This window comes from Apteryx rowi, unplaced genomic scaffold (genome assembly GCF_003343035.1).
Source record: "Apteryx rowi isolate R43461 unplaced genomic scaffold, aptRow1 scaffold_93, whole genome shotgun sequence".
Taxonomy (NCBI): Eukaryota; Metazoa; Chordata; class Aves; order Apterygiformes; family Apterygidae; genus Apteryx; species Apteryx rowi.
In genome coordinates, this window is record NW_020451238.1 from 968,781 (window position 1) to 982,511 (window position 13,731).

At 43.4% G+C, this 13,731-nt stretch overlaps 3 protein-coding genes across 5 annotated transcripts; 1 reads left to right on the forward strand and 2 right to left on the reverse strand.

Moving 5' to 3' along the window:
• Window positions 1–569: 569 nt before the first annotated feature.
• Window positions 570–2,684, forward strand: MRPL40 (mitochondrial ribosomal protein L40). The gene is made up of 3 exons (XM_026091885.1): window positions 570–688; window positions 1,884–2,039; window positions 2,157–2,684. The coding sequence occupies exons 1-3, from the start codon at window positions 585–587 to the stop codon at window positions 2,464–2,466; spliced, it is 570 nt and encodes a 189-aa protein (XP_025947670.1). The 5' UTR covers window positions 570–584; the 3' UTR covers window positions 2,467–2,684.
• A 428-nt stretch (window positions 2,685–3,112) lies between these two features.
• On the reverse strand, window positions 3,113–5,140 carry CUNH22orf39 (chromosome unknown C22orf39 homolog). Its single transcript, XM_026091887.1, has 4 exons — window positions 4,839–5,140; window positions 4,599–4,766; window positions 3,716–3,863; window positions 3,113–3,510 (listed from the first exon to the last, which is right to left on the reverse strand). The coding sequence occupies exons 1-3, from the start codon at window positions 4,860–4,862 to the stop codon at window positions 3,738–3,740; spliced, it is 318 nt and encodes a 105-aa protein (XP_025947672.1). The 5' UTR covers window positions 4,863–5,140; the 3' UTR covers window positions 3,113–3,510; window positions 3,716–3,737.
• An 859-nt stretch (window positions 5,141–5,999) lies between these two features.
• Window positions 6,000–13,645, reverse strand: UFD1 (ubiquitin recognition factor in ER associated degradation 1). 3 transcript variants are annotated; one of them, XM_026091882.1, is made up of 12 exons: window positions 13,273–13,376; window positions 12,800–12,906; window positions 11,970–12,002; window positions 11,021–11,142; window positions 10,543–10,673; window positions 10,046–10,118; window positions 9,274–9,342; window positions 8,675–8,740; window positions 8,425–8,472; window positions 7,850–7,938; window positions 6,982–7,063; window positions 6,000–6,127 (listed from the first exon to the last, which is right to left on the reverse strand). In XM_026091882.1, the coding sequence occupies exons 1-12, from the start codon at window positions 13,359–13,361 to the stop codon at window positions 6,053–6,055; spliced, it is 984 nt and encodes a 327-aa protein (XP_025947667.1). In that variant the 5' UTR covers window positions 13,362–13,376; the 3' UTR covers window positions 6,000–6,052. The 3 variants fall into 3 exon arrangements, with proteins under 3 accessions (XP_025947667.1, XP_025947669.1, XP_025947668.1); XM_026091884.1 differs by having other exon boundaries at window positions 12,774–12,906; window positions 13,273–13,297; XM_026091883.1 differs by lacking the exon at window positions 13,273–13,376 and adding an exon at window positions 13,567–13,645 and having other exon boundaries at window positions 6,002–6,127; window positions 12,774–12,906.
• Window positions 13,646–13,731: the final 86 nt, after the last annotated feature.

Genomic DNA, 13,731 nt, shown 5'->3' on the forward strand with positions numbered 1-13,731 from the left:
CAGCGAAGGGCCCTAGCAGGGGTCGCGGGTGCAGCCGCCGCCGCCGCCGGGCGGGCCTGGCTCTGCGGTGGCGCCTTCCTCGGCGGCCGGGGCCTGCGCCTCGGGGTCGGCGGCCGGGCGGAGGCGTGTGCAGGCCTGGGCCGTGCCCGGTGACCTGCGTGAGGAGCTGGTGCTGGGCACGTTAGCGGGTTTTCTTTCTTTCGTGACATCCTCTGAGGCCTGCGAAACTGCCTCTCTCTGCTTCTGATTTGAACTGTGCTTACTTTATTTCTCCAGAATGAGTCCTTCAAACAGAGCATTATGTGAATCTTAGAATAAAATTACTTTAATCCATTCATAGACTTAAAATAAATTATCTGTTTTGCTCCTTGGACTCATCTGGATTCACAGCGTTGAACAGTCCAAACTTTGGGTTCAGTTACCTGGTTGAAGAGGTTGATTTATCTCTGGGTTAATGCCATATACTGTCATGGCTTAAGTGGTCAAGATAATTCAAAACACATCATTGTTCTTTATGACTTTAATGAATATTTTGTACAGTTTCCAAAATTAACGTGATCAAACTCAGATTTTCCTAATACTTTATGTTCCTTTTTTTCTTTAGTTTGTGGCTGCCCCAGACGGTTCAGTTTCGAGGAAGTCACTGGCAGACTTCATTGCTGGCATTTAAGGCATCTCTTCCCATGAGGTGATTGCAACTTCCATTGAGTTACATAGACTTATCTTCATCTTTACAGGAACATGAATTTCCCCAAGTCCAAATTAGTGTTTGAATGTAGATGTTTGCATTTAGGGCATTATATGTAAAAGCAGTTAGAGCTATTGGGTTCTTAAAGGAGAGTTTAATGCTAACCTATAAAATTATTGCATGTATTTCTGCACTTAGTTGTGTTTACTCGCTTCCTCAACTACATAATGTGGTTGGAGATGTTCAGATTTAAACTGTGCTCCACAAATCCCTTTTGAGCAACAGTTGAAATGAAAAACTAGCTGAACTGAAAATACTTTATATTAAAGTGATATATTAGATAGCCTACATTTATACACACGTGATTTGGTATCCATGCTTGTTTTGATGCAACTAAATTTAAAATATCCTGGTAGCTTTTCTCTGCTATCAGAGAGACTGTTTCACATCCTACAGGTTGTTTGCTGGTACGCTGTTTGTATGCAGTGTTGCAGAGACAGTGTGGCCTCCTCTAGACATTTGAACACCAAACTCGAAACTGGAAGCTCCTGCCTTCTAGTACCAGTTTGCAACAGTACAAAATAAGTCAGTTGCCAACCTATAAATGCTTTATCTCAAAGTTTTCACCTGTAAAGCAGAAATGGTATCCCACAGGACTACTGTGAGGATTAGTTTGTTTGTGGTGTGGCATATGTTCTCTTGTGTATACTGGGTTTGTGTGGATCAGTACAACGGAGGAGTAACGTCTGCACCCTGAATTCAGCTTCAAGTGTGGAAATGTTTAAAACTTGTATAAAATCACCCACTTCCACTGTTTTTCAGTGTTCAATGATAGGAGTATTTGAAGATAAACCTGTTACCTGCTCTGTTGCACTCTGAGCTAGTTGGAAACAAGTTCCAGTTCAATTTTTGTGGAACTTCCTAAAGTAATTCTGACCTTTTAGCACAGAACTGGAGGTTGCTCTTCTCTGCCAGGTACAGTTCTGTCTGCAGAAAATCTCATAAAACATACTACATTGTCCTGGAAATTATATTACTTTAATGAAGATAATGGCTGGAATTTCAGTGAGGGAGGAAATTAGGCAATGGGAAGGAATCATGGTCTTTAGAAGAGTAAAGTTGAAGTGCAACTTGCTGGTACTGAATTCAGTGAGAGCATGCCTTCTTTCATTCATGTAATTATTTCCCTTGCTAGAGCACAACCAAAGAAGAAGAAGAAAGTAGATATAAAGAGAGAGCAAGCACAGAAGGATCGTATGAAAAAGAAGATAAGAAAGTTGGAAAAAGCTGCCCCAGAAATGATTCCAATTGAGGATTTTATGACAGCTCCTAAATACTCGGACAGCAACAGGTAATTAAGACTGTCTTTCACTCTGAGCTTGTATTTGTTTTGTTTTGGTTTTTTTGTAATTTGCTCTTCAGGGTGCAAGAAATTTCTCTATTACAATGTTGTTTTATTCTTTATCAGAGTGCGAAGTCTTCCACCTCTGTCTTTTGAGGAAACTGAAAGAAGAGTTCTACTTATGAAAAAGTGGTCTCTGTATAAGCAGAAACAAGATGAGGCAGAGAAGAAAGCAATTCAGACTCTTGTAGCGGCTCAACAAGAGGCACTAAAGGAACTGCGCCTTGAATCAGAGGAGTTATATCAAGCGGCAATAAGACGAGATGAGAGACTTTTTCCCTTTGAGAGAGATGGACCTAATTACACCCCACCACTTCCTGGTTATGATCCTCCTGAAGGAAAATGCATTGATATCACCAAGGTGTATACGCAGTGAGATGGGAAGAGTTTATTGTTCATCTGGCACGAGCTGCTCAGCTGGTTGAAGAAGAAAAGAACAGAATGAGAACAAATGATTCCTTTTGCAGTTTAAAACCCCGTAGGTGTGTGACTGTAATAACAAAAAAAACAAAAACCAAAAACCCACCACCACAAAATGTCTGTTTTCCTTTTAAAACCAGCTACCTAGGTAATAAAACATCCAACAAAACTGTACTGCTCTACTTCTGTGCCATACTAGAACAAGCCAAAGAAGTAGTATTTCACTGAATATTTTCTCTGTAGGCTTGTTTCTCTCATCCCTCCATATGTTCCTGTGCACTATTATTTTGTTCTGCACAAACCAGAACTTCTAAGATTCCTATGCTATGAGGAAAGAGTGGCACAGTGATTACATCAGTCTGTATTAGAAGAGAGGTAGTAGCTGTTTTTCCTGCCTTTCTTCTATTCAGACTTCAATGAAGTATCTATGCGTATAATGGGGGGAAAATGGATGGAAAACATTTTGTGACAAAGCCAGAAATAAGTGGGGGGGTTTTTTATTGCCTTGTAGTATTGTAAGTTTAGTGTGTACTTAGTGTGTAAGTGATATTGTAGTAAGTTTCTATTTTTTAATAGTATTTGCTTAAAAGGAAACTGACCTCTTTTCAGTCATTTAAGCTTTTATTTTTGTAGTAACACTGAATACTGCCATAGACATTTAAAAAGTACAAGCACTGCTGTCCAAGAGCAGTTTCACAGAGGCAGGCATGTTTCAGGATCTGCAGCATCTTGCCATCACATGAGAATCTCTGAAGTATGGCAACACTGAATCTGTGTAATGCCTTTTAAATGCTGATGGTTATGATTGTTCTGCACTGGCAAGGAGGAGTCCTGGCTTGCTTTTGTTTTCTCAGGTGGCAGGCCTTGGGTGGTGCCTTGCTCCAACAGTGTATAACACCAGCAGGTCAGGAAAGAAGTCCTTGTTGAGGAAGAGCAGTTGGATCATGCATGTGCTAACTCAAGATCTCTTTGCTTGCATCTCAGTTGGTGAGAAGAGGTCCTGAAGTGAGAGACAGCAGGAAGAAATCAGAATCAAATTAAGCACTGAATTCTCCCTTTAAAAATTACTGGCTGTTTAAATAAACTTTCAATACTTCTTGAATGAACCGGTGGACAACTATACAGGGCAGAGCTCTAGTTGTATAATTTCAAGATCACATGGAAGAAAAAACAGCATAGTCCAGCATTGTGTATTACATACTGACCAAGCATGGCAAAATAGTCTTGTTACTTTGGTTTGTCTTGGTTGAGTGGGAGGTACCAGTCGGGTGGTGGGCTCTTCCTGAGCGTCCACACTGGAGCATATTTCTGCTTTTCCAGAACTCGAGATCTCTCACTCTTGCACAAAGCTTCCTGAAATACAGGAAGAAATATTACCCAAAATAGTGTTGGATGTTCAAATCTTACACAGGCTGTTTCCTAGTGTGACTGTTCGAGATAAAACCAGGAACAGAAATTTACCGTGCTRAAACAGAAGCAACAAATATTAAGTGCTGGGAGACAAGCTTTTAACTATGTCATATTTATATTTTGCTTTTGATTCCTCCATTAATAAGGAAAACCACAAGTTATGTGCTACCCTCCCCAGAATTTGTCCTCGCTGGCTAAAAGGAAGACTGTGGCTCTGCTCTGTGCTAAAATAAGTTTGTTCTCCAGTGTTTAAAGGGTTGGTAGCGGGGGACTTTTCTGGACGCCTCAGGAAAGCTGCTGCCCTGTAGCCTGGTAGTCTTTTGTTTTCGGATAAATTACTAGAACAGAAAAGCTTTTAGGTGCAGAACGTGAAATGATTCATTACAGAAACATTCCTTAAAAAAAAAACATTTTATGGATCCCCTTCCCAGCCCCACGGCCAGGTTTTCCCAGTCGTCCCGACAGTTTTCCGGCATGCGCCGTGATCCCAGGCGCCGCTACCGCCTCGGGAAGGGAGGGGAAGCACCGCCCCGCGCCCAACGGTCGCTCCCCGCCGGGGTGCCCCGCGCCCAACGGTCACCRCGCTCTAACGGCCCAGGGCGCTGGGCGGGGCCTCACAGGGCGGGGGAGGGGCTCAGGGCGCGGAAAGGGGCGGGGCCGGGGGGGCGGGGCCGGTACCTGCGCGGCGGCGCCGGCGCCTCTCTCCCAGGCGCGGCAGGCGCTGTAGTCCGCCCGCCACTGCCCGCAGGACGGCAGCTCCCCGTGCGCGTAGTAGTGGTGGAAGGCGTGGCGGAGGCCCCGGCACTGCTTCCACTCCGCCCAGTAGTCCTCGCACGACCGCGGCGGCTGGGGACAGACAGACGGCGCTCAGCGCGGGCCGCGGCCCCGTCCCCCCGCGGCCGCCCGCGCCCCACTCACCCGCCACGCCTCGCCGCCGGCCATGCCGCCCCGCCGCCGCAGCCCCGCCCCGGCGGGCAGGGGGCCCCCAGCCGCCAATCGCCGCGCCGCTTGCGGAGAAACCGTCCCAGCCTCGCCAATGGGGAGCGCCGGGACAAAGCGGCTGCTTGTACGTCATTCCCTCTCCCAGCGAAGAGCCAATAGCTGCGCGGGGAGCACGACCTCCTCCCCCCCAACAGGCGGCCCCGGAGGCGGGGCCGCGCACCGGAACTCTCTGCGTGACGCGCTGCTGCGTGCCCGTGACGCAAGGACCAGGCTTCCGCCGCCCCGCGCCYCGCGCCCCGCGGCCGCACACAGGCGCAAATCGGCGGAGCCCCGGCGCAGACAGCTCGCGGGTGTTCGAAATCACCACAAAGCAGCTCGGTTATTCAGGGCCTTTACTCCGCGCTTTGCGCACTGCACGTCGTTAACAAGGTGCCCGCGGCCCCCCGGTGAACAGGGCGGGCCCCGCTCGAGCGGGGAGCACGTGCTAAGGGGCCTTGGGGTGACACCGCTGTGCCCAAGCGCGGGACACGAGACCGCTGCACGCCGCCAGACACCGCAGAAGGTGGGTCTCGCATGCCCTTAGATTGCTACCATAGGTTACTCTATTTGAACTATGAAAAAGGCATGTTATTAATTCTAAATATAAAAAGCAATTGGGGGGGTCTGTGTCAGAGCCTGGGATGCCTCAGGATGATTTGTAACCCAGCACCTAAAGCTAAGATCAAGGAGACTCCCTGCACAAAGGTCTTCCAACACTTAAGTGTTAGCCTTCATTTGCACCCCACCAAAAAGCTTATCGGAAATTGTGGCAGAATATATATAGAGAAGGAAATATCAAGCACAAAGCAACATGAGACCATCATCACTCGGGATATAAAAGAGGGTAGGATGTAGTCTAAGAACTGGACCTTTTAGTAAGGCAGAACTCATTGGTTTTGCTTCCCAGGTTTACCTGAGATAAACTTTCCCTCTTTCTAACACAAAAAAACCCACTGCTTCAAAATTCCTAGAACTTAATTTTCAGCTGAAAATTAAGACAGTCTTAAGCTCCATTTTTAAACATGAAACCAAAATCAGTAAAAGTGCTCCTGTGTTGCAAAATGGTCTCTCCTCTCAACTGCAATAACTAACATCCAATATGCTGCAATTGTTATTTTATTTTCCTCCTAACTGACTGAAGGTTCCACAACTTATGGTTTTCTTCCCTTTTTGCGCAGGGATTGGCCTTCTCCTGAAAAGGCAATAAACCGGCTTCCAGATTCATCCTGAATAAAGGAAGGAGAAAAGGTTGTTACCTGTTTAAGTTCTCTTTGCTCACTGCTTGTGTGATACAAGCTGAAACAGTCACCAGAAAGAGCATCCTATCAGAGCAGCAAGAGACTGCAAACATTCCATATCCTTATCTGCATAATAATCACTTTCTTCCTTCAAAAAAGTGTGAGCATTTCAGTGACCTTTCACCAACTTAATACAAGCATGCACTGCCTTATTAAACTTATATAAGGCTAATCTTCCATCAGCAAGCAGGACATCAGAGCTTGCTTTCATCTAAATGAAACTTACTAATAGCCCTTTCTAACAGCAGTTCTCTGTGAAAAGTCAGGTATAGAGGGAGGAACCACAAACTCAGACAATGGTTCCACTGTCCTTCAGCAAGAAGCAGTTATTGCCAAATAAGAAGTTCCTGCTTTACATAGGGCAATGTTTTTTTCTATCCCAGACTACCTCTACGGGATGCATGAAGAGTAACTAAAGTCACTATTACAGCCATCAGCTGGTGAGGCCACATGGTGAAGCAGATGAGGGAACTGATCCAGACTAAATAAAATAATTTGATGACCCAGCATAACTAGAGGAATGAGCAAAACAAGGCAGTGCAAATATGGGAACATACAACTGGGACAAGACTCGTGAATTCAATTCACTTTTCAGTTAATCTTTCCCTTGGCTGTATCTTCTCAGTTGTTCTGCTCACAGATATACAACATCATCAAATAAGAAAAGTGAACTATTCCAAACAGGTCTGCCAGAATTGGCAAGCAATGCAGACCGCTCTGGAGACAGATGTCTGATCTGTCACATATTCTGTGCAAGATTATCAAGATCAAACTTTATGTACCTCTTCAACTTTCTTAACTAGCGGACGTGAGTTTCTAATGAATGTGATTCTACCAATCTTGAAGTCATAGTTGGGTATTCCTCTGGAAAAGAAGCATGAAAATAGTATAATAAAGAAGAAATTTTATACAATGAAACATTCAGTAGACAACAGTGAGACCTATTCTATGCTTTTCAATGCTATACCAATGCCTGCTGCAAATTTTTCATTACCAAATAATCCTAGAGTTAAACTACTGCATTATTTCCTGAAGGTAGGCATATGCTGCATGAAGAGAATAATCAGATACTGAAGCTGATGCACAAGCTTGGCTGTGGGCTTGTTTCCACAGGGCTRTGGGCATGTTTCCATAGCATCTATGGTTTCTGTGGGGCCAAGGACACCTTTCCGGAAGGGTTCAAGTTTTACTGAGATATGTATAAATGAAATCCCCCCACCACTTCCACAAGGCCACTTCTATTAAGTCTGAATCTAGAAGCTTGCTTCTTGGGGGGGGGGGGAATCAAATGGCCTGTCTCTGGCTATCTGCCCAACTCAAAAAAGAGCTCACTCTAGGCCAAATTTCATTTTAGAAAATTGGCAGGGTTCTGTGCCTCACTGGATGCAGCTCATCAGCCCCAGTCTAGACCTGCTGCCTCTGCCTCCTACAGAGCAAGAGCTAAGAGAGTTTTGGCAGTGTTTGTTTATTAACTTGGGATCTGCACTTTAAGTAGTCAGGGAGGTCACAGTCAGTCTAGAAAATTAGACTGTGTACTTTTATATGCAAACATCTGAGGAAATTAGCTATTTTTTTCCTGCTCTGGCAGTATAAACAATATACTCCCACCCTCATCCTTCACTTGCTGAAAACTGAGTGAAACAGGCATACCTTCGAATGTCTCCTGGTTTAATTGGTGATGGACTAGGCTCAACACCTTTCTTCTTGCCATCCAATCTGTTCCCAGAACCAGAGAATGCCTACATATGTACAAGACATACAATTATTTCTCTATACATTCCACTTCAGAATTACAAATATGAGTTTTAATTTAACCATTTCTTGTATTTGAAAGCGCACTGCACAAGAATACTATATTCCCTAAAAGATTTACCATCATTTTTATTTAATTATTTGACTCAGTATGTTTATTTCTAGTACATATAATAAGCTGATGATCCCTAGGTGTAGGAGTACGTTTCAGTCTCCTGTTTAAAGACTGGCCTTTTAAGGTCATATAGTTACAGGCCATGAGCACCACAAACTATCAACAAAGGTGACCTACTTTCTGAAAAGCAGGTTGTAGGAGTTCCAGCTGCCAGGACTCCTAAGTGGAAAGCACACTTACCAGTTAATGAGGAACACCTCTAAGAAGAGGTACTGGTATTTTGCAGTTGTTTGGAACAGGATTTTGCTTTCCCTCACCATTTACAACATTCAGAAAACAGCAGAAGTAGAGGACTTACACGAAATCCTAGGTCACTCACATATCCACTGTGGTCTGCTTCAACATCCTGTGAGGAGAAAAAACAAGTTACTTCAATATACGCATGCTGTGATATGAAAACAGTTCCATCTATTTCTGATCAAACAAAAATTTATCAAGTCTTTAAATCCACTGTTCATTTGGAAATGGATTGTTCTAAACAGCCATCTCCTATAACCAAGGCAGATAACTGGTGAAAATGCATTTTGAAGAACAGAAGTTTCACTTACTGCAGTCTCTTCATGTTGTGCATTTCTTTCTGGTTCTTTGTACCCCAAAGGAGCATCAAAATCCACCTATTTACACAGGAAAATAAGCATGTTTGATATTTTTCTTTTAATCATAAGCTTTATACCTCTATTTCTCAGAGCTCCAAAAACTATTGTTCCATTTTAAACTAGAAAGAACTGAGGTTTGTTAAACATTTTTATTCAGAAAAAGAGAAGACTAAACCTCCCAGGGATGAGTCTCAGCATGTACTTCAAATGGACCAGGAAAACAGAACCCCGCAGTGCAATTGGAGACTGAAGGTCAAGACAAGGATATTAAATAAGACTCTTCAGACTATAAGACAGTATGTTGAAGCTACATATGAGATTCTAGGCACTGCAGGCACCTGAAGGCGTATGAAGTGAAGTGCAGCACAATACTACAGGTGTGGTTACAGAGGTACATTGGGTACTCTTGTATGACTCACCTTCCCCACCCCATCTGATTTTACCTTTCCTACAGCATCAGAGGTGCTTGGTATTCAGTGCTATCAATGGACAACCTTCTCCTTTCAGGGGGACTCAGTAAGAGCAGACTTTCCACAACAGCCTTAACTTACATTCATATCACATTCTATGATGGACACAGCCTTATCTGGTTTGGTCTCCATTACCCGAAGCTCATAGATCTGAAACAGTAATGAATATTTTAAGACTGTACACGAGGGAGCACAATTCAAGTAAAAGAAAAGCACAGCTAAACCTTTCCCTTCAGAAAGTTCAAAATAAATTGAAACACATGCTCTTTAGATTGGGGACTAGATACTGCAGGGTCTATATAGAATATGAAAACAAAGGTATTAACCTAGACATAAGTTTGCTATATCCTGGAGCTAGGAAGTCTACCTCTTACTGTCAACCTGTGTTTCTGAAAGCAAATTATGGATTCGGGATAATTTCTGTCCCATGATTTATAAGAACTTCAAAAGCATCAAATTAAGTTTTCTCTGATGAGTCAAAGACCAGTCTAAATAGCAGCTCAGAGGAGGATTTAACTGCCTCTGTTTTTCAACAGAAAACTGATTGCGAAATCTACCATCTGGGATTTACATGTCAACAATATTGCACAGTTCCGTGGTTATTATTTTTGCAGCAACATCCAACAATTGTGCCTGGTCCGCAACCCCAAATGATCAAATGTGCACATGGGCTGCCAAAAGCTTTATCCACTAATGCTCATCTATGAAATCTATTCACAAGATGTAGTCAAAGTACTTAAGTGGTTGCAATACACTGAAATGCAGTTTTTTTGTTTTTACATGGAGCAGAATTTCTTTCCTCAGATTGATGGTATCCAAATTAAACCCGCACGCATGATGTTGTATACTGCACCTTTTCATTGTAGTTGATGGCAATAACATCCCCAGTAGTTAGACATGCAAAGTTTCTCAGTGCATTTTCTAGTCTTTGGAGTACGTTAAGATGAAACACATTTGTATTCAATGTAACATCAAAGCTTTAAAATTACTAAGTTATAGAACTCTGGTCCTTGATCTCTCAAAGATGGTTTAAAAGTCATCAGTACCACGGACAGCCTTTTAGTAAATATTAAGGAGTACAACATCCTCTGTAGATACTCTAAGGGACGCTCAAACTCACTGGACTTTAAGCCAAGATGCATGTTTTCTCACTCTAGCCTACACTTTGCGCTAGAAGCTTGCAACTTCTCTGTACATAAGCCCTCCCTCCCTTTTGTCTTCAGAAAGAGCAGTAGTAGTTACCTGCTACTGGAAAAGTATGAGCAACACCTGAAAAGCTGACCCTGCTTYATCATCCCAGTTTGGGAGAAAACTTTTGTTCCCTGCTCCATAGTTGAATAGGAAGGATACACTGCTTTGGGATTGGTGATATCAAGAAAATCTGGACTCTGTGGCTGAAATTTTGAGTAAGTAGCAACTTGAAGATTAACACTCTCCACTTGTACCAGGCCTCCTTCTTCCAGCAGCAAGTTCTGCATCATCTGCAAGAATAAAGACCAAGATGCAAACCAGTATCAACACATCTTTTTTTTTTTTTCCTTGAATATATTTACATACATTGGGGCCACCACCTTACCTGAAATCCACCAGTTTACTTCTGTTTTAATTTCAAGAAGACAACAGTCAGGTGCATCTTAAAAAGCAGTCTGCTTTGCATACTTAGTTAAAATCATACAGAGGGAAACCTGAGCTGTAACTGAAAGCAGCTGTAGGAACATGACTAGCAAAGACATGTAATTTCAGCAAACCATTTGCCTCTTTAATATTAGACTGGAAACTCATTAATCCTACCTTTCAGGTTCTGACAGTTCAGCATGAGACAACTCACCCAGTGTGGAAGGTAACATATGCCCTCATCAGCCACAAACTCAAGCACTCCACAGTGCGTCATTCGGTCTGAATTTTTATTGGTCAGCTTAAACAACATTGGGTAAGTAATATTAAGTCGGCCTGGTGAGAAAGAATAAAAAGGATTTTATTTGTTATAAAGCCACTAGCACATTTACAAAGCTTTTAGAGATTGAACATTAGCAAGAGAATGGCACAGAGTATAGGAGAAGATTCCCCCCCAATCATTATTCCAGCTCCCTCAAAAATAGGAGAGAAAGCAGATACATGAATACTGCGTTGCCATTGCACTTAGAGCTTTAAATGCCTCCCCAGCATTTCCCCAAGCTAAGAGCAGGCAGTGGGTATTAGCAAAAAAAACCCTGAACTATTGTTATGCCCTTGGAATAGCTTATCAGCTAGCTCCAAAAGAATTCTAACATCCGTTGCCTATTTTAAAAATAAATCATGAGTTAATTTGTTTCTCAAAGAAATTCTAATAAGGACAAAACTCAGAGAAGAAAAAAATCCTGTTAAAAGGGGCAATAAACACCATTTAAACTATTAATTCAGTTACCTTCTTTCCCCCATTTCGAAGTTAATTTTCACTTATTCTGTCTTTAAAATAAATTTTTCTTCAGAAAAGTGTCCATAACAAGTAGGTTGAGATTAAGAACTCACTAGATTAACTGTAACCATTACACTGTGTATGTTAGTAGTAGTTAATAAGTATAGATTCATGAATCCAGTAGCTTGACACTTCAGATGTCTGTACTTAAAGACAGACAGAATCCCTTAACTCGGAGAAACAAAATACATCTTTTGAACAACTTAGTCTTATGCTCTCTATTTAAGCCAGATTTTAAGAGATAATTAAAAAACTCTGATACTTGCTTATGCATATGTTTATATTTCTAATGTTCTTATTCCAAAATAACATTTGCACTTACTGAGTTGATCCAAAGCAGATGGTGGCATAATTACTGTAGAAATTAATAAGATAGTTAAAGTAAGATTACGAAAATTATGACTGTACAAAGAGAACATAACACACAGTTTTATCATTCTTTCCTGTAGGATAATATTTACTCTAAAGTCTCACGTAAGTTAATTTCTGAGCTAGAGATTCCAGTAGAATCAGTCACAACAAATACACCTTCTAGCACAGGGACTTTAGATTTTAATCAGAAATTAGATAAGACAAAATTTTACAATACCTAGTACTAAAATAAATGTTTCCTAAAGGTACTTTTATTTGTTTGGGCTTACATGTCCCCTTGAATTGATGCCAACTCAAAACAACACAGCATTGACCTGAGAGATGGGATTCTGAAACTGAAGTTGGACAATCTATTTTCTTTCTTCAAGCCAAGTTATAACAAGTTGAGGTAAAACAAGAAGGAAAAAAACCCCCAGAATTCTTAGTCATAAATTTCTATGGCTCATAACAGTGACAAGATTTTAATAAGGGACTTCAGAGAGGAAAAAAAAAAAGGGGCCTTCTTCTAATGATCAAAACCCAGGACTCACTCCTTACTAAATTTTTTAATTAGACAATAATGCAATAAAAGAAAAACCCTCCTCCTTCCTTCTTATAGCCCCTCAGTGCTCCTCTTGCTCAAGCCACATAGCCAACAGTATGTCTCCATACTGTGCAACAATGTTTCTACAGTCTTGGCCAAAAGCAGCATTACTTGATATCATTCACAAATAGCCTTCAAAAGTTTATTAGTCAAAATAAAACATGCACATACTCTTCCCGCCTTTCTCCACATCTGACCTGTCATTAGGTCCAGCAAGCATGGATACTGAGAAGCAACGGTATTGAGTTGAGAAGCGGTTCTGGAAAACCCGTGGGATTGGATGGTCAAACATATTAAAAGAGAACTAGGGAAGGGGGGAAGAAAAAAAGGCAACAGTGTATTAACATGACTTCTAAAGTATACCGAATAAAGTATTACAGCGTTTGCTAGGCATACTGAAGTTTCTTGAACTCTGTTTAGCTAAAACCATGTTTACAAGTCCTGTATTTGTTTTCCCTATTAACTGAAGTGCTGTTCTTCTTTCATATAACATACATACGGTTTATAAAGGCTCGTATGCCAAGAACTGTGTGGGAAAAAATATGGAAGCACGCCTCCAAATTACATTTGGAGTAAGATTTGGCTGACTAAAAGTGTTTTGCAGACGAAACTGCACAAGCCCCAAAGGCCGGTATTCACCGCGGCTGCAAGCAGAGCTCTCGTCGCTAACCTACGACTTGCGCCGCGCAGGGAGGGAGGTGTTAGAGCGCCGTTCCCGTCACGCGGGTTTGGGAAATAGGTTCGGCAAAGGGGCAGCATCTCCCTGGGGAAAACAGCAGCCAGCGACGGCGCGCGGTCGGGACGCAGGCCGGGCCGGCAGCGCCACGGGGAGCGCGGAGAGGGAGGCCCGGCCCGGCCCGGCTGCCCGCCCCCGCCGGGGCCCAGCGCCCCGGGCCGGCCTGCGGGGCAGCTCTCGGGGCCCAGCCGTGACGCGGCACCTCCCCCCGGCCGCCCCGGGCCTCACCATGGCGGCGGCGCTCGAGCTCCTGCTGCCCCGGCGCGGCCCCGCTCCCGCCGGCCCCCGCGGCCGCCGCGCAGCTCGGCACCAGCGCCCGCTGTCCGCTCCGCCCCGCCCCGCCCCGCCCCGCCCCGCCCCGCTCCCAGCATGCCGCGCGGCGGGCCCCAGCCA